Source organism: Bos indicus x Bos taurus, chromosome 3 (assembly GCF_003369695.1).
Source record: "Bos indicus x Bos taurus breed Angus x Brahman F1 hybrid chromosome 3, Bos_hybrid_MaternalHap_v2.0, whole genome shotgun sequence".
Lineage (NCBI taxonomy): Eukaryota > Metazoa > Chordata > Mammalia > Artiodactyla > Bovidae > Bos > Bos indicus x Bos taurus.
In genome coordinates, this window is record NC_040078.1 from 89,181,742 (window position 1) to 89,206,515 (window position 24,774).

Consider the following 24,774-nt stretch of genomic DNA (forward strand, 5'->3'; position numbering starts at 1 on the left):
GACCCGAGATGTAAGAGTTTCTTCTGGCCACATCCACTCCTGGACTAGCTCTGGGAGTCAGCTGGGAGTCACAGATGTGCATTCCCATCCTTATCTGCCTTGTATTATAAGATGTGCAATTAGATGCTGTGTGTAGATGCACTCAGGGGTCCCGCACGTGCTCCTGTGCAGACACAAGCCAGGAGGGGCTGCACAGTTCTGGGACCAGACTGAAAAAGCATGTAGGAGTGAATAACAGAGCAAGGATGAGCATTTCAATGTTGAGTCATTTACTCAACAAACACTTATTAAGCATTGACTATGCATAAGAATTTGTGCTAGGTGAGGGCACATATTTTGCATAAACAGAGAAGATATTCCCTCACAGGATATGTTTTGAATGACTTTGAAATAACAATGGCACATTTACTAAGCCCTTACTGTGTTCTGGGCTCAACGTGCTGTGTGTGTGTGATTCATAACAACTCTGAGAGATGGAGACAGTTATACCCAGGATCCGGGTGAGAAAGCTGAGTCACAGAAAAGGTTTGTGCCTAACCCAGGGGTCAGAGCCCATGAATAGAGAGGCCAGGCCTTGAACTCTGGCTCCAGAGCCTGGGCTCTTAACCTTAACCACTGAGTCGTCCCCTCCCTTTGCTCTGTGCAGACTGCCTTGCATTCCTGGGCCATAGTGAATGAGGTCATGGACAACCCATTTAGCCCAGGGCTTGGGCTTTGCACTGTGGTTGGAGATTGTCATCACTTGTATAGTGTCAAAGATAAATACAGCCGGATGTGACCATAGTAAAACAGATTTTATTTAGGAACTCCTCCCAGTAGGGAAAAGAACTGAACTTCTTTCCAATTTGTGCAGAGGTAACTGGGGTTTGAGGGGGAATGCAGGGATGAGGGGTGGCGGGGATGGTGAGTGGGGACTATGTAGTGTCAGGGAGCAAACATGACAGAAAGCAGGAAATGGGGGTTTAGTCCACGTGAAACTCATCTGGGTTTGATAACTGGCCCTTATCCAAGCTTAGGCTCTAGCCTCTCACAGAGGGTGGGAGACCAGCCCTATCTCCAAGTGTGGCGGAAACAATCAATAAATTCTTTTGGCAGCCTTGAATTTTCTTAGGCAGGGACTTTGATGGGTGCTAGGGCCATTAGGAATGTGGCCTTGAGCTGTCAGAAGTGATGTTAGTGTTTTATTCAAGTCTTTAGAGGGCAAGGTGGAGGTCTCATCCTGCAGAGGGCTGGACAAGAGGAGGAGTCCAGCAGAAGAGTCTGGCTGGAGTTTGACGAGGAGAGTCTTCATCACTAGTTCATCCTGCTTTTGATTGCTGGTCTCCGTGATCCTTGCACCAGCTTGGCTCTGGGTGAGCCACTGCTGTTCTTATTCTCATGAAGATTCCTGAATGGACAGCCAGACAAGTTACAGAAAGGTGCACAGATAACAGGTCTTCAGGTGACAGAAGGGCAAGTGTTTTGAGCATGAGGACAGCAGATGGGAGGCTTAGAGTACAGATTTGTTCAGTCGCTCAGTCATGTCCAACTCTTTGTAAGTCCATGGACTGCAGCACACCAGGCTTCCCTGTCCTTCACTATCTCCTGGAGTTTGCTCAAACTCATGTCCATTGAATTGGTGATGCCACCCAGCCATCTCATCCTTTGTCACTCCCTTCTCCTCCTGTCTTCAACCTTTCCCAGCATCATGGTCTTTTCCAATGAGTCATCTCTTCACATCAAGTGGCCAAAGTACTGGAGCTCAACTTCAACATCAGCCCTTTCAATGAATATTCAGGGTTGATTTGCTTTTGGGCTGCTGGTTTGATCTCCTTTCTGTCCAAGGGACTCTCAAGAATCTTCTCCAGCACCATAATTCGAAAGCATCAATTCTTCAGCGCTCGGTAACAGAAACCCGTCAGAAGTCCCAGCACCCTCCTCAGTTGTTCATCCCCGGGATCTTGGTAGAATCCTCAGAGCCACATGACAGGCCTCTGCAGTGTGGCCCTGCCAGCCTCATTCTCCTTCAGATCACACTAGCAGGTAGTTCTGTAAAGAATACACAGAATGGTCTGGCAGATAACCTCATATCTGTACCCCTTGACCCCTCAGTCCCAGAACCCCTCAAAATTACTTCAAGTCAACTAGTCTCCTTTGGCTTTTGCACGTGCTGCTCCCCTTTCTTGCCTTGCTAGCTCCTTACCTTTTTGTGAGTCAGCCCAAATGCCTCCTCTTCCAAGCAGCCTGCCCAGCAGGGTTAGCTGCCCCTATTGGCAGTTCTTGGCATCTCAGTAGGCACCACACCTGGCTGTGATTGTCTAGCCCCAGCTGTGTCCTTCAGACTGTGTGCTCGGGAGGGCAAAGACCGCCTCCAGCCACGTGCCTTTCATGTGCCCTGTGCCACCATATAAGTCACCTCATAGCACGCCTTCAGCTGAGGCCTGATGTGAGAACCTGGGTTGTTCGTCTCTTTGCCTGCTGTGCTTCCTGGCCCTCCCAGATCCCCATCACTTAAGGTCACCAGCACCCGAGAGCAGACACGTGCAGTCCTTCCGGTGGCCTTCTGAGCCAGCATCTACCAAAAGGGCATGTGGAGGCCTGTTACAAAGAAAATAGTGGAGCCAAGGAATGTTCCAGACCCATCTGACCCTGGCACGCAGAGCCTTGTGCTGTGAGATTGGGAGCCTTTCCAGTTATCTTCAGAAGCTACCAGGGCAGCCAGTGAAACAAAGCGGCACCCGGCCCTCATCACTGCCACCACCAGCACCACCAGTTACGTTTTTGTAAGACAGAACTCCTGTCATCTGTGAATCTTGGATGGTGGGCAGGGAGCAGGGGTTAGAGGTGGATGAAGGTGGGACCTATCTTCAGCTCTCAAATGTTTTTGCCATGTTGTCACCAGACCAGAGAGCATCCGGCTTTTAGAAGCCCAGTCTGCAGTCTGACCAGTGCCCTCAGGGCCTCCTCTCCACAAAACAGCCCAGTTCACTTGAAATCATCTGTCCACCTGTGAGCCTCCATCTCAGACACTTCAGCTATGCATCCCCTTGGCTCCCATGCCGATGGCCCCCAGCAGGGAGGGGCTGCTCAGTTCCCTGTCCTTCTCTAGCCTGAGTATGGACTCCCTTCGCAGCCTCCTGAAAGGGTAAATTACAGAGTTGAGTGGGGCTTTCCAGGTAGCTCAGTGGTAAAGAGTCTGCCATTCAAGCTGGAGACGTGAGACACGATCCCTGGGTCAGGAAAATCCTCTGGAGAAGGAAATGGCAACTCACCCCAGTATTCTTGCCTGGGAAATCCCATGGATAGAGGAGCCTGGCAGGCTATAGCCCATGGGGTCACAAAGAGTTGGACATTACTTTGTGACTAAACAGCGGGAGGAGAAGAGTCAAATAGAAAGCCACTGACAATTTCAACCACCCAAGTTTTTTAAGGGGCTTCCCTGGTCGCTCAGAGGGTAAAGCATCTGCCTGCCTCGTGGGAGACCCGGGTTGGATCCCTGGGTTGGGAAGATCCCCTGAAGAAGGAAATGGCAACCCACTCCAGTACTCTTGCCTGGAGAATCCCATAGATGGAGGAGCCTGGTAGGCTACAGTTGATGGGGTCGCAAAGAGTCGGACATGACTGAGCGACTTCATTTTCATTTTTTATAAGTTTTTTAACCTGGCCTTCAAAAGCCCGCATTCCCTGGTCTCAAGTCTATTTTAGCACACTCCACTCTCTGCTAGCCTTATGGATTAATCATCCCAAACTGATTGTAGTTCCTTATCTGTAATATGATGTTTGATGCCATCGGGTCTCTTTGGTATCCCTATGAATGGAATATCGTTCTTTTTTTTTAACTTTTTATTTTATATTGGAGTATAGTTGGTTTATAATGCTGTGTTAGTTTCAGGAGTACAACAAAATGATTCAGTTATATATACATACCCATTCTTCCTTCAGATTCTTTTCCCATATAGATTATTAGAGTATTGAGTAGAGTTCCCTGTGCTATACAGTAAGTCCTTGTTGATTATCTACTTTATATATAGTAATGTACTTTATATATACCAATGTATATATGTCAACCCCAAACTCCAATGACAGATAGCATTTAGATTTATATGTGGAATCTAAAAAACTGATACAAATGAACTTATTTACAAAACAGATTCACAGACTTCAGAAACAAATTTATGATTGTAAAAGGGGAAGGGTAGGGGGGAAGGGATACATTAGGAGTCTGGATGGAACATCTTAATCCCTACCACCCCAGGAGCACTAATTTTTACCTAGTCAACTCCTACTAATCTAGTCCATTCTGGGCTCTGTTCCCATCCTGTTCATACCTTTATTATGGCTGCTGCTGCTAAGTCGCTTCAGTCGTGTCCGACTCTGTGCGACCCCAGAGACGGCAGCCCACCGGGCTCCCCCATCCCTGGGATTCTCCAGGCAAGAATACTGGAGCAGGTTGCCATTTCCTTCTCCAATGCATGAAAGTGAAAAGTGAAAGGGAAGTTGCTCAGTTGTGTCCGACTCTTAGCGACCCCATGGACTGCAGCCCACCAGGCTCCTCCGTCCACGGGATTTTCCAGGCAAGAGTACTGGAGTTGGGCGCCATTGCCTTCTCCTTTATTATGGCATGAACATAATATTCTCTTATTCACTCAAAAAACTGTGACGGGGCCTCAGTAAGTGGCAGTCAGTGTGTTGGGGATGCAGAGATGACCAGGGCCTGACACGAGGACTGCTTCCCTAGTCTTCACAGACTAATGGAAGATACAGACAGTAACCAGGTGATCATGCCCATGAAGGGATAACTACAGACTGTGCTAGGTATTAGGAAGAAAGAGAGTGGGTTTCTTTGGAACCATTAAACAAAGGCACCGAACGCCGAATCTTCCCAGAGATAGGGGATTCCCCAGGGCCAGGATTCTGCCCTGTATTCCCAGCACAGTGCCTGCCGCAGAGTCAAGGGGGATGCTCTGTTACTGGAGCTGAGTTGTGGAAATAAGTCAGAGCTGGTCCAGCAGTGCGGAGTGACCAAGCCAAGCCTCCTGATAGCTGTCCTCACTTGAGTGCCGCTCTCTCTGAGTCCGGTAGAGACAGAGGCCAGAAGGAGGAGATGTGAGGATGAGAGAGTAGAGAGCTAGGCAGAACCTGCGATTGCTGCCCTACAGGAGGCACTCTGATGTGACAGGATGGGTGTGGGGTTTGCTGCCATCACACCTACTTTCAGCACCAGCTCCGAATCTCGCCATTGACTGGATGTTGACTGTACAAGTGGCTTACCAGGGAGCGGTCCCCAGCCTTTTTGGCACTGGGGTCCAGTTTCGTGTTAGGCAGTTTTTCCATGGACCGGGGGTGGGGGTGGTCTTGGTATGATTCAAGCACATTACGCTTATTGTGCATTTTATTTCTTACATTATTACATCAGCTCCTCCCCAGATCATCAGGCGTTAGATCCCGGAGGTTGGGGACCCCTGGGCCCCTGTGAGCCTCCGCTTTCTCATCTCTAACCAGAAAATGATGGAGCCGAGGGGTTGGAAGGTATTACTTCACGGCGGTTTTGCCCCTGAGACCCTGAGGTGAGTTGGAGGACACAGCTACAGGATGGTGTTTGGTGCTTTTCAACGAAAGGGGCAATTTTGTGCTAATTTCTTTTCCTGACAGTTCATTTTCCAAGGCAGCAGCCTAACAAATCATGGGGCCAATTAGTGTAAAAGAAACAATTGATCCTGGTACTCAGCTCAGCCCACCACCTCAGTGGTTCGGTGGTGTTTATTCAGGGAAGTGCTACACAGCACTAAATGGGAACTAATTGGATAGACACCATTATAAATTGCATGGCACTGCACCACACTCAGCTTCTGAGTCAAGTCGCCAGGTCTGGCAGAAATAGGAAAACTAAAGGCTTTGCTGTCCTGCATTGACAAGCAGAGCAAAGCTGGTAGGGGCCCATCTTGCCCCTCATTTTACAGATGGGAAAGTTGAATCTCATTGAGGGAGCAGAGATGGGGCTAGAAACCAACGATTTTATTGTTTCACTATGGTATTCTTTTGGTAAACTCATCAAACAAAGGGATCTGGAGATAAAATTAAGGCAATTGCTGTGTTTCTCTCCTGGAGCTGTCGTAACAAAGTATGACAATCCAGGGGGTTAAACAGAAGTTTACCGTCTCATAGTTGTAGAGGCTAAAAGTCTGTGATCAAGTTTAGGCAAGGTTGAGTCCTTCTGACCACTGTGAGGGAGGGTCTGCGCCAGTCTTCTGGTTTCTGGTGGTTTGTTGGCAGTCTTGGGTATTCCTTAGCTTTTAGACACATAAGGATCTGCGCCTTCATGTTTGAAAGGTAATCAGTCCATGTGTCCGTGTCTACATTTATTTTATTTTTTTTAATTGTTATAAGGGCCTTAGTCATATTGGATTAGAGGCATACCCTATTCTAGCACATGGCACAGTGGTAAAGAATCTGCCTGCCAAGCAGGAAACACAAGACAGGAGAGTTCAATCCTGGGTCGGGAAGATCCCCTGGAGAAGGAAATGACAACCCACTCCAGTATTCTTGCTTGGGAAATCCCATGAACAGAGGAGGCTGGTGGGCTGCAGTCCATAGCGTTGCAAAGAGTCAGACATGATTTAGCAACTAAACCACCAACCACCACCATTATTCTGTGCGAAGTCACTTCAGTCATGTCACTCTTTAGTTGACCCTTTAATAACATGGGTTTGAACTGCACAGGTCCACTTATATGCAGACTTATGCAATAGATACATATTCCAGTACACACAGTGTATGGTTGGATGCAGAATTTTGTATACAGAGGGCTGACTGTAAAGTTATACATGGACTTTCTACCACACAGGGTAGGGGAAGAGTGGGGCATAGTGTCCCTAATCCCCCTGTTGTTTAAGGGTCTACTGTATTTCCAGATAAGGTCATATTCTAAAGTCCTGAAATTTAGGACTTCAACTTAAAGAGTTTGGGGAGGCTAAATTAAACATGTAATGATGACAGACAATTTACAGAATAGAATCTTTGAACTACCATTTATTAAGCGTGCCAGGCAGGGTACAAGGATCTTACTTAGTTTCCCCCCAAACAAATGGACTTACAGGTGAAGATATTAAAGTTCAGAGAAGCTAGGTGATTTGCCCAAGGTAGCATAAGTAGTACAGAATAGATTTGAATTTCAAGTGCCGGTCTGTGTCTATCCAAAGGCATGCGTTTCTTCAACATCCAAGTATCTAACTAAAATGGATCTTAGAAGCCATATTCACCGCCACCACCACCTGCTATTCACCTCAATCTGTTAATATAAATGAAAACACCAGCCTGCTCACTCCTAATCCAGCGTTCTTTCCATTGGCTGCATTTTAGTTACATCACTTCCTTGTAAGTTTCTGTCTGGCATGCAAGACTTCTTTGTGACCAAGGCAGAGGTTAATTTCAGGCTGGTTACAACACAAAAAGTAATTTTCCATTAAATATAATGACCTCGTTTCTGCAGTGACTTGTGGCAAAACATGCTGTTTCATTTCTATTCATTCACACTCATTTGCCTACTTGCTACAATAATTTTACACCATAAGCTGAAATGTTGAAATCATTGGTTACATTACTAAACACCTACAATGGTTATTAGGATCCTTCATGCAGAAAGAGACAGAAATAAAAACACAAATTTTAGGAGAACGAGAGTAGAGGCAGTTAAAATACATTGAATACTGTATTCAAGGGCACAGAGGCTACCAGCCATACCTGGCATCAATCCAGGGTCTACCTTATCAGCAGTGTGACCTGAAGTGAGTTCCTCAGCCTCTCTGTGTCTCATTTACCTCAACAGTAAAAGGAGGGGAAATAACATGTAAAACTGTTGGTTGAGTGAAATAAATGAGGATTACATACGTAGAGTACCTGGCATGATGCCCAACACATAGCGGTCATTCTCTGGACGACTACTGTGAGGGACGGTCTATGCCATTATATATTTAAAATATATAGTGAAAATTAAATCTGAATCTGTATGAATATTTGGAGAATCTTCCAAGTTCGGGCTATTTTCCCATCCAGAGTTTTGAAAGTATAAATTGTTCCCATATTTATTCATCCTGAACTTTTACAAATATTGTTGCAAATAGAACCACCACTGGCTGATGTTTATTTATGCTGGCCTTGGGAAAGCGCAAAGGAACAAAGGGAACTGGCGGCTCTGTACGGAGCTCTTCTGAATGCACTCAAGGACCCCTTGTGTTTTGGACCAATGGCTGCCTGAGGTGGACTTGACAAAGGCCTTTTGTCTGCAGCCTACTTTCAATTAAGTCATTGAAGTGTTCACTGCCTTGATTTCTCCTGTTCTCAGAGAGAGGAAAAGGGAATGGGAGATAGAGAAAGGAGCACGTTGAGATTTTTTTTTCCTAATGTATTATTATGAAAATGTTCAAACACACAGAAAATTTCACCTTTTGCCATATTTGCTTTACCTGATTCTCCTTCTCTTTAGATAGGTTAAGAGATCAATAGATAAATGGATATCTAACTAATAAGCAGCTGCATTTGGTGTGCTCATTGCTCCTGGGGTCTCATGCTTCTAGTCCCTTTCTGCAAACAGTGCTAAGAATATAGTTTTTAAATAATGAGCTCATATTGATATTCATAATTCAAATTACAATTATTGGCTTATTTCTTAAAGTCTATGTGTAGATCTAATTTTTCTTTCACTGAAAAGTTTGCTTTCTAATAACAATGTATTTGTATATATATTTATCCTAAAGTATAACCAAAGCACTTTCAAAATTGAAATTCCAACATGAATTACTGCTAGCAATAAACCAGGCATAGATTTGAGTGACAATGAGATGTGCTAAAATTTCCTGTTAGCCTGATACTCCCTGGGCGAGTCACTTCTTGCTAAGCCTGTTTCCTTTGGTCTAAGATGGGGATAATGATGATCACTGATTCAGAAATCTTTTCATTGCAAGTAACATGAAACTCACCTCAGTCTTAAGCAATGAAAGGAATTCACTGATTATGTAACTGGAAACTTCGGGGTTAAATTTCCCAGGATAGTAGGATCCAGCCTGTTCGATGGCATCATAAAGTGTGATGCTCTCTCTCTCTCAGCTCTTCTCTCCTTCCTGATGACCTGATTTCCCAGATTTTCTCACCGTCCTCAGGTTATTCCAAGACTATTATCCAGGGAGCTCTAAGGAAGGCCTAACCTGTGGGAAACATGCTTGGTGACTGAACACTGTGTCACATAGCCATTAGATCTTAAACTCAGTTGTCTGGGGAAAGATCCAAAGTATGAAAACCTTACTGTCTACCAGACACCCTGCTAGACACATTAAGTGATCTTCTTCACATTCCTTTGAGGAAGGGATCATTCCCATTGTACAGATGAAGCAACTGAGGCTCAATGAGGTAAGGTGACTTGCCCATGGCCACATAGATGAGATCCAAATCCTTTCATCACACAACATGCTTTTTTTGAAATGGGGAAGGACAACACAATATGCAGAGTACTCAAAGAGTGAAGCAAAAGAGGAGCACCCTGACTTACACATGCACACTTACTGTGCTTTTGAGAGCACAGACTGCATCTTCTTCATCTCCATATTTCCAGGGCCCAGTGTATCCTAGTACCGATGGGCTTTTAGGCATGAATGTGAACTGAATGTGAGAGGATAGCCAGTCTACCTTTCCACCAACCGTGACTATGTGATGGCACATCCTAGGTCATGGGATGTTGGATTTTGTTTGAACCCAGTGTTAGGAAACCAGTACTTCATGCAGAAGCTGGTTTCCTGTGGAAGGTGGTTTTTATTTCTCCTGAGCAGAAATCTGCTTCCTTGTCACTGTGGTGATTGCTAATTGATTCAGCACACCTGGCTCCACTTTGCCTGTTAGACAAATTTAAGCCTAAATCATAGGTTGGGAATGCTTTCCGCGAGTTAACTAGTTCATCTCCCTATTTTTAGGCAAGAACTTTACTCACATGGTTGCAGAGCTCTGTTTTCATAAACATATGTTCAAAGAGTTACTGAGAAGAGGCTGTCTTTTATAACTGTTGTCTTGTTATAAAGTTTCAGAAGAAGTGTCAAGAGCAGAAAAGGACATGAGTATTTATTGAATTCGACCTCCTTATTTTAACAGCTGAGAAAATAAAGTGTTAGAGAAACAGAAGTAGAGCCAGTAGGGTTGTGTGTGTTGGGGGTGGGGTTCAGGGACAGACTTGGACTCAGGATTTTGCTGACAGATTCATTCATTCAAATTATTCATTTAAAAATAGGTACTGACGAAGTCATAGCGACAGAAAGTAGAATGTGGTTTCCAGGTTGGCTGTAAGAATGAGAAGTTAGTGTTTCATGATACTGATGGTCACTTTGGGAAATGGATGGCGGTGAGAGTTGCAGAGCAGTGTGAATGTACTTAATGTCAGAGAACCATGCACTTAATAATGGTTAAAATGTAAATTAAAGTTGTGTATGTTTTTCTATGATAAAAATATGTAAGTACTAAATCCTTACTATATATCAGATACTTTACCTGATTTGGGGATAAAGATGAGAAAAATATTGTTGCTACCACTCTGGAGCGGAAATACACATATCTTTGTATTGTTGTTTAGTTACTCTGTCTTGTTTGACTCTTGTTGCAACTGCATGGACCAGGCTCCTCTGTCCATGGGATTTCCTAGTCAAGAATACTGGAGTGGGTTGCCATTACCTACTCCACGGGATCTTCCCAACCCAAAGATCAAACCTGAGCCTCCTGCATTGCAGGTGGATTCCTTACCCTGAGCCACCAGGGAGGCCTTATATACATATATACATCATGGCAAACTAAAGAATTGTACCATGTGGTAAAGTCCAGGAAGCTTAGTATTTTTATGTAACTTGTAAAAATTAGAATACTTTTTTGCAAAAAAAAATAGTATAAGTGAACAAACGTCCAGTTTTTTTAATCACTAGTAAATTCACCATTCAAAGGAAAAACTCCTATTAAGATTTTGTTGGATGTACTTCCAGACTTTTTATACACATACATATATGGAGAATCATACTCTTTTCAGAAACAGGATTATATTGAGCATACTATTTGGCGATACGCTATTTTTCATTCATTAGGATGTTTTAAATATATTTCCACAGCAAAAAGTACATACATTCCCAAGATGATTTTTGGCTAGCTGCATATTATTTCATCTTATAGCAAAATGCAGTTACTTCAGCCAGTCAGTTAATGCTCAACACTTCAGACATTTCTAACTTTTCACTCTTCTAAACACTGCAGGGAATATCTCATATCTAAGTCTTTTACCACATCTTACATTATTTATAGATACCCAAATCCCTACAAGAAGAATCATAAGGTCAAAATTTATGCATGTCTTTAATGCTTTGAGATAGCCAGTCTGCCCTTCAGAAAAGTTGCACCAAATCACACTCCCACAAGTAACAAAAATAACCATAATGGCCAACATTTACAAAGCCCTTGCAATATGTGCCTTGCACTGCGCCAAGCCCTTTACGTGTACCAGACTAACCCATCAGTCTTTCTAACAGGACCATGAGAGAGGCACTCTTTGTCCCATTGTATTAATACATATATTATCGAAATCCAGTAGCCCAAGAAAGTATCTGTTTCCCCACACTTGTGTTAACATTGAGTATTACGTTTGTTTTTTTTTTTTTTCATTCTTGTGGAGAAAAGTGGCATCTCACTTGTATCTGGTATATTTTATTTGAATCAATTTAATATTTTCAACAACTTGTTGGGTTCTGTATCATTCTTTGTATAATATAAAAAGAGAGGGCTCAGAAAGTTAGACATTCCCAAAGCTATGCAGTCAATGATACAGCTTGGATTTGAATTATGCTCTCTCTGGCGCCAGTGTTAACATTCTTTCCTCTGTTAGCATGCTACCTCTTTAGCTAGAGTCTGGGATCTTTGGAAATCTGGTCTTGTCCTTGAGTAAAACATTCTAGAAGATTTCAGGATGGGAACTTAGAGAAAAATTCACTCTGACCTGTTCCATTGAGCCTCAGATGATGGGGTGCCTGGGGGCTGGTACAGAGGTTGCCTCCCAGCCTTGCTGGCACTGCCATGTAGCAAATGCATCCAAAAATATGTTGAAAAAGAGAAAGGCCTTTATAATGAGCCTGGGCCTCTCTTTGTCTAGTGAGATTTTAACTACTGTAATTGCCTGTAGTGTGAAGTAGTGTATTTTTCATGTATCTATTTTTATTCTGTGTCTATCTGCATATCTGGTTTTTTGTTTTGCTTTTTTGTTAACTCACTTGAATCCTGGTGGGTATTTTTCCTGTGAATAGTATAGCCTCGGGAAACCACACCCTCTCATACACGCATATACCCACACACAATAATAATATGAAGGCTAAATAGGCTAGAATTTATTCTTTAAAAAAAGCTAATGGTAAAGTCTGAGCAGATGACTTTCTAATCCATACTGTATTTAATTGGCTGTATTGAACCATACTACAAATTAAGTCTTCTCTGTAATTTATTCTGTCAGACAATAACCCTGCAAACAATTTGATACTTCATTTAAACATTGGTAAATGGCTCATGGAAACGCTAAGAAAAAAAATGGTAATCAGAGAAGGAATCCTCTGTTTACAGAATAACTCCTATGTGAAATATCATGAATTAACCTGATTTAGTCACTGAGCATGTATTGAGTGACTACCTTGAGCACTGTATGTCTTTGGGTAGCTTGGCTCCCCCTTTCTCTTTTTTTTTAATTAATTAATTATTTATTTATTCTTGGCTGTGTTGGGCCGTCCTTGCTTTCTTGAGCAGGCTTTCTCTAATTGCAGCAAGCGGGGGACTACCCTGTTGTGGTGTGCAGGCCTTTCACTGCAGTGGCTTCTCGTGTTGCAGAATGCAGGCTCTAGGCACCCGAGCTTCAGTAGATGCAGCTCACGGGCCCTAGAGCGCTGACTCAGTAGTTCTGGGGCACAGGCGTGTGGAATCTTCCCAGATCAGGAATCAAACCCATTTCCCATGTGTTGGCAGGCAGATTCTTATCCACTGAGCTACCACGGAAGTCCCTTTGTTCCTTTTAATTCATGAAACCTTACTTATGAAGTTGCTCAGTCGTGTCCAACTCTTTGTGACCCCATGGACTGTAGCCTACCAGGTTCCACCATCCATGGGATTTTCCAGGCAAGAATACTGGAGTAGGTTGCCATTTCCTTCTCTAGGAGATCTTCCCAACCCAGGAATTGAACCCGGGTCTCCCGCATTGTAGGCAGACACTTTACCATCTGAGCCACCAGGGAAACCTTACTTAGCACTTGTTCAAAAGGAACATTATTAGGACCTAGGATAAGGCTGAGGAGAACCTGACATTATCTTTTTTTTTTTTTTTTTTTTTGAAGAGTTAACATCCCAAAGTAGAAAGAAAACATGTGCACAGATGTTCTCCAGATGTTTTGTTTTCAGGACCTAGAGGCATCTGCCTGCTTCATTCTTTCTGCCTAGAATGCCCTTTCTCTGGTTTTCTGAGGATTTCCCCTTTATCTTTGGAGACTGAGTCCAAGGTCAGCTCCTTTGTCAAATCTTCCCTGATGCTCCTGCCCATTTCTCCTCTGCTCCTTTACAACACCTTTAATATCAAGTTTGCCTTATTATATTGTGATTGTTAGGTTCTTTGCCTGCCTGTTCTTTGAGACTGCAAGGGTCTTGAGGAAGGGACCATGTTTTAGTCATTTGGGCAGATGTAGCACTTAGAATGAGACCTAGAATGTATTAGGCACTCAGTAATACAGTTATACAGTGTGAATAACTATATGCATGGACAAATGTGTAACAAAACTAAGAAGGTTGGAGCATCCCAGATAGAAGGAAAAAAGTACAACCCAATGAATTCTAGAGTTGGGAATTATTATTACAGGGAATAGGGGAGTTGAGGAAGGTCCCTAGATGAGCATGATGTTGGAGCTAGGCCTTGAAGCATAGGTATACTATAGTTAGGTAGAGTTGATGAAGCATGGTTAGGGTAAGAAGAGGCAGTCAAGCAGAGAAAACAATTTACATAATCGCACAGAGGTGGGAAAGTCCAGAACCCAAAGGGGGATGATGACCCCTTCAGATTATTTTTACTCCTGGGAGGAAAGTCAGACTGGGTTGGCAAGGCCGATCTCTGAATTGGCCTTGGAATTCTGTAGCAACAATTTCATCTACAATGAGAGGGTTCAGAATAGGAGGAGTAAATGAAGCAGTAGCAGAAAAATTGGGTGTTCTGGAAGACTCTATTTTTAAAACCAAATTATCTGCTTTGATTTTTTGGCAGTGCTTTAATACCTAGATTGGGCTTCCCTGGTGGCTCAGATGGTAAAGAATCTGCCTGCAATGCAGGAGACCCTTGTTTGATACCTGGGTCGGGAAGATCCCCTGGAGAAAGAAAATGGCTACCCACTCCAGTATTCTGGCCTGGAGAATCCCATGGACAGAGGAGCCTGGAAGGCTACAGTCCATGAGGTTGCAAAGAGTTGGACATGACTAAGTCACTAATACCTAGATTATGTTTTTCCAAGACAAAAACTCTTTTCCAAAGGAAGGGTGGAAGAAGGTCAACCAAAACCTGCCTTTCTTCCACTCTCTCCCTCTGGCCTAGTATTCTCTGCATCTCCAGAAAAACATGTGATGGCCTTGAAACTCCGCACAGAAACACTCTTGGGATGAAATGGTCTTTTGTTTTTTCTGTTACCAAGGACTTCACCTCCCCTTTCTGGCCTTGGCTGCTCAGCAGATACTGCAGGTGGCAAGCCCCTGAAAGTGCTCCTCCAGACCAGGTGGTCTTGACCTTTTTCTCTGAGATCCTAATAGCTGGCCTTGACCCCAGACCTTCTGACTGGTGACCCTTTCTGACCTTAGTAATCTGCTGGAATCCAGAACATCCTCAGTTTGACCTCCTTCCTCAGTTTCCCTTCCTCATCCTAGCTTATCAGGGATCATGGTTTTGTTGTTGATCTAGGGAGCCAAGAATCTAAGGAAAGGAGACCTTGATTCTAAATGACCTTGTTTCCTTTATTCAATGCTTTTCCATTATGAGTAGGGAGAGTGGGGCCTGGATTAAGTATTGGTCCAGCCAGACACCTTCTGGCCCTCAGTCCTTTCATGAATGAACTCACAGTTAAACTATATGATGTTTACATTTCCTCTGGCTCCACCTGCCTTTGATTTGTGCTGATAAAACCTGCTTGAAGACATGGAGCAATTTGGAGGCTCACAGAGCAAGTATTTGCAATGTCCTCTGAGCTGCCAAGATGAATGTGATAATGTGGGATTAGAAGGATTCTAATATATTTGTATTTCCAAGGATCTTTATGACGTTTGCATGGTTAAGGTTGGAGAAAGTAGAGACATAATCCCTATCTGACTGTTCGTTTCCAAATGATTGAGCCAATTTCAGAGCAATCCTTTTTAACACATCATAAAATTAACTATGGGAAAAGATAATGTTACAATATTTTTAAGCCCTTCATGCGCACACACAGCTACACTTTGTGAGGAAATATTAGGTATCATCAGGCATTAAAAATGTTTTGACTTTAAAACACTTAATGAGGATTCACAGATAAATTAAAACATCTCCATCTGCTGTCTTGCATAGTAGGTGATATTTTACCATTGCACAATCATCTCCGAATCTAATTCCACCAGGAAGACTTCTAATCGCAGTTTAATTTTAGAGCAATATTCCACTTGGCAATCAATAAAGTGCTGTCGTCAAACTTTGATCTAATAGGATACGTGGATAACATTCACTGTATTATGCAGAGAAAGAAATACTTGCAGGAAAGAAAGAGAAGGAGGTTGCCTTTGTCTCTCACTTTTCTCTTCTGTGTCCCATTCAAGCTCACAAAAGCCTCTAAATCAATACCGCCTTGTTTCATGAATATAAATCTCATCAATTTTACATCATTAACACCATGGAAAAGCTACTGCTCTCTGAGCAGTTTTTCCCTGCTAAATAAATATGCCCTCTTAAGAAAGCAGGAACAAATGGATCCTGGTCATTGTACTAATAAACACTTGCTTCTTCCCCAACTTTGTGTCAAAATCCACTAAAATTATAAAGTTGTCTTATGGCCATTTAAGGGGCTAGGGTGACCAAGCAGTGATACCAACCTCCATGCATCATGTGTAGTTGACACTGGGCAACCTAGACAGGCATGAAACCCACAGGAAGCATCTTAAGAGTGAGAAAGAGGTGAGCGAATGGCTGGCCTCTGGAAGGTAAAGCTGCAGCAGCAAATTCTACTGCAGAAATGATTCCTAAGGTCAGAAGCCTGAAAAGATGGCAACAGGCCGGGAATGGACATTTTTGAAGGTCAGGGCCAGCAATCCAGAACTAAGTAATGGTCATCATAAGAGGCAGGCGCCACTGTCCTGAGAGGCTGGCTGTGTGATGTGAGATCTAGATGACTAAAGGATCTGGGAAGATGGAAGGAGACCTGGGAGAAAGTCTACTTCAGTGGTTCTTAATATTTTCATAATCAAATTCTTCTCATGTTAAATTTCTCCTTCCCTTCAGATTCAGTAACATAGGAGACTTTGTTCAGTAAAATGCATTTATACTCATTTACTTTCCGATTTGGATTATTTGAATCCATCACTGATTGCCAAAGAGGATCTGCTCCAAGGTGAGCTAAGGGGTACAACAGTAACCAGATATAATTCTAAATAAACTCAGCATTTTTATTTGTGTGCACAATAAAAGAAGTCATCTTATTAGGAATAATTATAAATTTCTGTTCAGCTTTTTGAAATGTTGAAAATTGCCTGGGACCTCTTTTCATTATTTTTAATGATCCCTATAGACCCAGGACTTTGGGTTAAGAGCCATTGATCTGGTTCAAAGTTCTCCTTTAATAGAGGAATAAACAGAGATCCAGAGAGATACAGTGAGTGCCTTGTGTTCACATATAGTGGCTAGAATTCAAGCTTCTTAGCACCCAGTATAATGAAAAGGTCCTTTGTAAGGACTTGAAACACATCATATAATTGCTGCTGCTGCTGCTAAGCCGCTGCAGTCATGTCTGACTCTGTGCGACCCCACAGACGACAGCCCACCAGGCTCCCCCGTTCCTGGGATTCTCCAGGCAAGATCACTGGAGTGGGTTGCCATTTCCTTCTCCAATGCATGAAAGTGAAAAATGAAAGTGAAGTCGCTCAGTTGTGTCCGACCCTCAGCAACCCCATGGACTGAAACCTTCCAGGTTCCTCCATCCATGGGATTTTCCAGGCAAGAGTACTGGAGTGGGGTGCCATCACCTTCTCCATATAATGCCTAGATACATATATAAACCTTTACAGAGTACTGTTTAATGAGGATTATTTTAGGTACATTTAATCTAGAAAAATGACCGTAAAGATCACCATCGTTTAACAGGATGGGGGATATTGCTTGTTGAAGTTTAGTTAACAAGGGCAGGAAGGTCAGTTTCAAATGATGTTTGAATTACTGATCAGCAGTCCCAATTTAGTTCAACAACTATGGGTCAGGCACAGCACTCGGTACTAGGATGACGAAGATGAAGACAGAGTCAGGTGGGGAAGACCAGGATTTGGGAAAGTGTATCAGAGAAGGAAGATCTATGAAAGCAGGAGCCCAGGGAGCTGTGTGTGAGGAATCCTTTGGGAGTTCCAGTATCGCTAGACTGAAGTTCTGGGAAACACAGAAGAGGGAGGAATCTCCTCTGCAGGGAAAGAAAGGGCAAGCCTTGTTCAGGGGATTTCACAAGGTGATGTGATTTCAAATAGGCTTTTCAAGAGGAATAGAATTCAGGCAGGTGGGTAAAAGAACAGGTCTTGCAGACAAGGGGACCAGCACACGAAAAACCTCAGAGGTGTGGGTCTAACCCAGTTGGTGACCTGGGACAAAACAAAGAAGGGTGTTTGATCCTCAAGTCAGTCTTATCACTGCCACCTGTTGGAAAATTGTCATGACCATGCACATCTGTGGTTCTCTGAATGCAGAGGGCGCCCCTGGTCATGGTACAGTGTACGCCGTCCAGCAGGACAAGCAAAGGCCCTGGTTATGTGAGTGTACTAGGTATCAGTGCAGAACTTAGACTGGGCTGTGGCATGAGGAAAGATGTAGAAGGAGCCTATACCGCTGAGTGAGGCTGACTGGGCTCGGCAAGCAGAAGAAAGAGCCACCATCACAGATGCTCACTCAGCATCTGAACACTCCTGTTTATCTCTCTGGTCACAGCATCAAGACCATGGAAGGAAGCCTCCATTTCTCAAGGGCAGGCACAGCTCTTTTTTTCCTTCCATCTGGACCAAACAGCTTTTCCAAAGCCCTCTGGGCTTGTTCACACGTAGCGGAAACACATCTCTTATTGATCAACAGCTCGGAGGGAAAGTCCCCTGAAATAGGCTCTTCTTTTTGTCTCTCACAGGCCCTTCAGCATCATCATGCTGTTCACGAAATTTCCTACATCGCAAAGGACATCACAGATCACCGGGCCTTCGGATACGTTTGCGGGAAGGAAGGGAATCACAGATTTGTGGCCATAAAAACAGCCCAGGCGGTGAGTAGCCCCCTTCCAAGGAGGATGCTTTTCCTTGTACCTTTTCTGGGATAACACAGTCACACCATTAGTCTTCGGGGGCCCATTGTGACATGTGACTCAGCGATGCTGACACTAAGCTTCCCATCTAGAAAAGATAAACAGCCTCAGAGCAAAGAAACAGGCTCACGCCCATCCAGTTGTGGTGGTGTTGCTTTTTCTAATGGGTATTTCGTAATGACTAATTATTTTCCTTTCTGATTAAGCTGGATGGAGGCACACTATACAAATAAGTTTCCTTGTGTTGCTAGCCTCATTTAAAAAGAAAATAAGAGAAAACAAATAGCTGTTTTGCATAAGGCCTACCCTAATTTTATTGTATTCGAAATTACTAATAAATAAAAGCAGTGCCTTTTATGCTTATGATTATTATGAATTTGCAAATATAATTAGTTGAAGAAATGAACTTTAGCCTAGATGCAATTTGCTAAACCAATATAACAAGGTAGAATTAATTAAAGATAGAATGCTTTCAGTTTAATAGAAAAAGGAAGGGCTGCGGGTTGTAGCCAGCAAAAACAAAAATTGGTCACTGCAGCTCAGTAACCATCCTCTTATTCATGTGCTTTACCACCTTTTACTCCAGGCTGAACCTGTTATTCTGGACTTGAGAGATCTCTTTCAACTTATTTATGAATTGAAGCAAAGAGAAGAATTGGAAAAAAAGGCACAAAAGGATAAGCAGTGCGAACAAGCTGTGTATCAGGTATACCTGTGAATTTATCCTGGTACTGGAGACAGCAGGGGCTTAAAATAAACAGATATGAAAACTGACAGTCAAGGCTTCTCCTCCTGCTGCCAAGTAGAAATAAACAAAGATGAAAGGTTCCTGTGTAAATTACAGGCACCGAAAGCATGCCATTAGAAATGATCCCTATTCTCTGAGATTCTAGACATATGAGAGAAAGTGAAGTCTTAAAACTGGGGAAGATTTCAGGGGAGGAGATCTAAGGAAAGTCAATTGCATTTGCTTCTTGTTAACAGTCGGGGTGGGGCGGCTACAAGAGTTTTCATTTTTTTTTCTGCCAATTTTCTGCCTTAATGACCCACCAGCCTGTCCTACCCAGAGCTGGTTTCTTCACTGTCCTGTAATTTCTGAATACAGTCTTACATCTCTCGCTTTATATCCTCTGCTTTTCATCCTCCCTTCCCTCACTCTGCTGTAGACAATTCTGGAAGAGGACGTTGAAGATCCTGTATACCAGGTAATTTTGGAAACTAGTCGGGGTTGAGGGTCAGGAAAGGCCTGGGCCTGTGGTATAGGCATTTTGTATCCACTGGCTGCAGAGCCTGGAGAAGGACCAAGATTATTTCTGAGGATGAGGCCTGCCAAGCCCTCCAGGAGCAAATTTCCATAAAAACTAACAGAAGTTTGGCCGGCATCAGTAGCATGGGATTTAGAAATAGGCTTCTCCCTTCTTGCCCCTGCTTCAGCCTTCTCAGCAATCTGTATAAGTTTGATCCTAGAGCTGAATGTTTGCAAGAGTCCCTTGAATATTCTGAGTTCATTAGAGAGACTGAATAATGAGGTGGCTTCAGTGAGTTAAGAACCAGAGATGGGGCCTGACATTTTGGCAACATTTGAACACACATCCAAAGGATGGTTTGTGAGCTGGGGAAAGGACTGTGAGGAGAAGTCTTTCTGGCCCCTGATTGTCCAGGCTGCCCCCCTGACTCCCTGGCTCATGCCAGAGGGGCTTTTGTGAGTGGGGGAACAGGAGATCCCCCAGACGTGCCTGCCTGTAGCTTTCTCTGTACTTTCTTCAGGGTTGCAGCCTAAGTGTGGGTAGAGATGGCTTCCCTTGGGTTCAAGTATATGCTCTGTTTTAACAGATGCAGATGAGAGAGGAGGCCTCTCCCACTCTGTGCTTATTCCCAAGGAGAGAGAGCAGCCAAACATTTGACTTATGGGACATAAAAGACAATCTGAAATGTACATTTCTAACTGGGACACACGTGTTCTATATATGTGTGTCACACATGCATTCTGTAGTTTCATAGCATGCATACTTTCACACGAAAGCTGCCACTGCTATGATGAAAAGAAAATAATATGGATAAGAAATTAATCAAATCTGAATCATTTGAAAGACAAGTATCTAACATGGATGTAAATAAAAGTCAAAGGTGCATTTGATGTCAGGCTTTGCTTTAGAATACCAGGGGTGTGGATTCGTCTATAGTATGAGCTCAGCCCCTGGCTCATGGGCTCGGAGAGTGAAGAACATAGTCCTTCTTGAAATGGCCCAGTCTTTTAGAGTGTGAAACGCGTATATGGAAAATTTGACTTCAGTATTTAAAACTGAGAATGTAAAGTAAGGTGATATGTATGAGATGAAGGCGTTTGCGGCTTCTGAGCACATCAGGATTGGCTTAGGACTGTGGGCCTTAGGGAGCAAAGGGGAGAGACCACTGAAACCCAGAGCTGGCAAAGTTGGGGTCCCAGGAGACATCATCCCCACACAGCAGTCCCCGCACAGGCAGACACTGCTGAGATCAGTGCCACTGAAGGAAGGGGTTATACCTCCAGAAAGGTCTGCAGCACCTACGCAGTCCTGACTAAAAGGCTGACCATCGGACCATGGCAATTTTCCTTAGAAGAGGCAGGAATGTGCCAGGCCACGTGGAATGTCAGTAATGTCTCTTCAGGGTGTTTTCTCTTGTGCCTGTGTCTTTAATGCTTACTACAATTTGTATCCTGAATTCCAAATGCTTTTTTTTTTCCTCTTTCATTTTCCCCTTAACTTTTCCTCTCTGGCGGCTGCTGTCATAGTACATTGTGTTTGAGGCTGGACACGAGCCAATCCGTGATCCCGAAACGGAAGAAAACATTTATCAGGTATAAATCACTTTCCTCTCCTTCCTTCGCACCGCCACCAGTGAACGCACAGAAGGGGCTGAGCCACCAGGGGCTCTCTTCTCACTCCCAGCCTCCACCTTGCTGTTGGTCATTCTGGGCTTGTTAAAATACCTCTGTGTGAATTGGCTCCTAGTTCCCTGCTGTTTACCAGTAGTTTTCATGCTTGATCATTGACATGTTTAATGGCCAACTGGGTAGAATATTTTAATTTTTAATGGATCTTAACTGTTTTCAGTTGACACAGAAATCAAACATTCCATTTTACTAAATTAATCCTTTGGAGGGTTGTTGTTCAGAATATGAGGGTCCTTCATTTCTCAAAACAATGTGCTGTTGAATTCCCTTAAAAAGTCAATTGCATCGCTGAAAATGAAGGCCAAATTCAAAAATGCTGTTTGGAGACAACAGTGGGAATATTAACTGAATGAAAGAAAGTTGAGCTAAAGGTTTTACCCCTTCTGAAGGGAAGGTAGATTAATATTCTTAAAAATGTCTGCTTATGTGAAGAAGCCTAAACACGTGTTTTTTTTTTAATTTATATTACCAAAGTATAATTGATTTACAATGTTGTGTTAATTTCTGCTATACAGCATGATGATTCATTTATACATGTATATGCCTTCTTTCTCACACTTTTCTATGATGGTTTATCACAGGATATGGAACATAGCTCCTTGTGTGTTACACAGTAGGACCTTGCTGTTTATCCATTCTATAGATAACAGTTTGCATCTGTTAATCCCAAACTCCCAATCCTTACCCCCTACCCCTCTCCCTTGGCAACCACAAGTCTGCTGTACACTTTTAAACTCGTTAATTCTCCTAAATATGCTGTAAAGTAGGTATTTTAATCCCACTTTTTCAAGGGGAGACTGAGGCTCTGAGAGGTTTAGTAGCTTCCTCAAGGCTGTACAGCTGTTAAGAGCTGGGACCAAACCCACACTGCTTCCCCTGTGCTTTTCCACCAAAGAATCTGTGTAATTACAGCACAGCCACACATCAAACAAATGTGACAACCTCCAGTTTTTCATTAATTAGAATTTTATCCCTAATTTGAAATATAAACATTATGGAAGCAGGAAAAATTTTAATGTATTTAAATAAGTGATTTTAATTTTCTTAATTTACTCAGTTGTGTGGTCTGTTATTCTGCCTTGGGCATGCATTACTTGTGTAATAAAAGTAAAACATATTTTCAGTTTTCATCAAATGCACAGAATTCTAAATGACTAAAGTATGTTAGTTCTACCAGCACCTCAATTTAACCAGCCCTTGGAGAAGGAAATGGCAGCCCACTCCAGTGTTCTTGCCTGGAGAATCCCATGGACGGAGAAGCCTGGTAGGCTGCAATCCATGGGTCACACACAGTCGGATACGACTGAAGCGACTTAGCAGCAGGGGGTAATGATCTATTTCTATGCACAGGTTCCATCTGGGTTCAAGTGCAAGCTTGCTCTTTGAAAAGTTGTCTAAAATCATCGCTTACCAAGTTTCTGTCTTGGTAGAAGACAGAAACGTTGCATATCTGTCCTCAGTGTCAAATTTTAAAGTCCAACATTGCTGTGTCTCAGTATTGTTACTGAACCAAACTTGCGTCCACAGACAAATCTACTGACACTGGCTTGTGGTGAAGGAAAGAGCAGAGTTTATTGCAGGGTGCCAAGCAAGGAGCCCAGGGCTGCTAGTACTCAAAACACCCGAACTCCCTTCAGGAAAGCATTTTAAAGGTCAAGTGAGGGAAGAGAGTTGCAGGGTATGTGATCAGCTTGTGTACAACTCTCTGGCTAATCATTTGGTAACAGGATGGTGTCACAGTATTGTTCCTTAGGCATCAGTAGGTCTGGGCGCTACATGCTCATGGGCATCAAGTAGTTAATTTCTTCAATTTGTTGGCGGTTTTAGCATCTGCAGAACAGCTCAGGAAATGTGCATCAGATCCTATTGTCTAGGTACTTCCAGAAGATATGAGGCAGGAGCCCGTTCTGGGAAGGCCCCATAGGGTCCTGCTCAGTTACAGTGTGACGCCAGAGGAACCACTAACCAGTCATCTGATGAAGAGAGAGAACCTTTTAAAATAAAATTAGATTTTTCCAATATAAGAAGTTCTTAAATTTAGACTTATCTGTAGTTGGCAGGGCTTCTTTTGTGCCCTGTCGGGGTCTCTGGGCGGCCATCTAGTGTACTAGGAAGGACTGACTTTGGCAAGCAGGGAACTGGGATATATTTCCGACTCTGTCACCAACTACCTTTGGCTAAGGGGTAGCGAGCAAGGCACTTGCCCTCTCTGAGACTCAGTTTCCCCAGTGATAAAGTAGGAGAATAAGTTCTCCCTAAATCATATGTAGGCATGAGAATGAAACAAGATCACAAGGAGACTGTAAAGAAGAGGATTCATCCCAGGTCACACACTGCATCCACAGCCATTAAGCCACCTTGTCAATCCCTTTCCTTCTCTGGGCCTAGGTTTACTTATCTATCGAATGTGCAAATAAGATGGAAGTTTGTCGTGGGCATGGCCCTTTTCTGTTGTTTGCAACTAGTCCCTCAGCACAGGACTGTTAGAGAAGCATGCTACCTTGCTTTATAGAGCAACAAGACTTAGAAGTGCTGTGCATCCGTGTGTGTATGTATGTGTATATAGTTTTGGTAACATTTCTCAAACAAGGTCTCTGTGAATGGGGGCTTACATACAGTATCTTCTTATGTCTCATAGCTACCCCAAATGGCTTGAGTCATAATTCCCACTTTACAGATGAGGAAAGAGTGCTGCAGACATAATGCATGTTGCCCAGGCTTACAGAGCCAGCAAGAGGTAGAACCTCCCACTCACTGATTTCTGTGCCTAAATAAGTAAATCCAAGGGCTCTTTTCAGTTCAGAATATCCTTGATGATAAGTTTTACAAGTAGATTCTATATAGGTTTCAAGTCAGTATCTAAAAGTCACCCTTCTGTTAACAGTTCTGACATCCAAGATCTTCCCCTCTGTCCATAATTAATAGGAAGTACCATTTAAGGGAATGACTGTTTTATTGCTTTCTGTTGGAAGGGCCTCTGGTCATCTTTCTCTCTTGTCTTGCCAGGCCACTGGGCCTCATTTTGCTTAACAAGAAATAAGCTCTTGGGCCTGAAGATAGGCTGTGCTTTTAAGGAGCTGCTATTGGGAGCCTCAACATTTTTTAGGGCCTACAAGTGTCCCATATTTATTCTTCCTGAGTAGACTTCAGTGTTTCTTATACTTCAGCTTAGTCAAGGTAGTCTCAGATTTTATTTTATTTTATTTATCCTCTGTTTTCTGGAATGAGGGCCTAAGTTTTAACTGTTTTGCGACCTCAAGTGAAGTACCT

At 43.3% G+C, this 24,774-nt stretch overlaps 1 protein-coding gene across 7 annotated transcripts in view; it reads left to right on the plus strand.

Annotated features, from left to right (window-relative positions):
• Window positions 1-24,774, plus strand: part of DAB1 (DAB1, reelin adaptor protein) — a 1,342,273-nt gene that overhangs the window by 1,247,602 nt on the left and 69,897 nt on the right. For 6 of the 7 annotated variants that reach the window (XM_027537117.1, XM_027537115.1, XM_027537119.1 and 3 more), the window contains 4 exons: window positions 18,399-18,530; window positions 19,156-19,275; window positions 19,736-19,774; window positions 21,343-21,408. In XM_027537117.1, the coding sequence (XP_027392918.1) occupies window positions 18,399-18,530; window positions 19,156-19,275; window positions 19,736-19,774; window positions 21,343-21,408 (357 nt within the window). The remainder of the gene's footprint in view (window positions 1-18,398; window positions 18,531-19,155; window positions 19,276-19,735; window positions 19,775-21,342; window positions 21,409-24,774) is intronic. The other variant, XM_027537120.1, reaches the window with a different exon arrangement.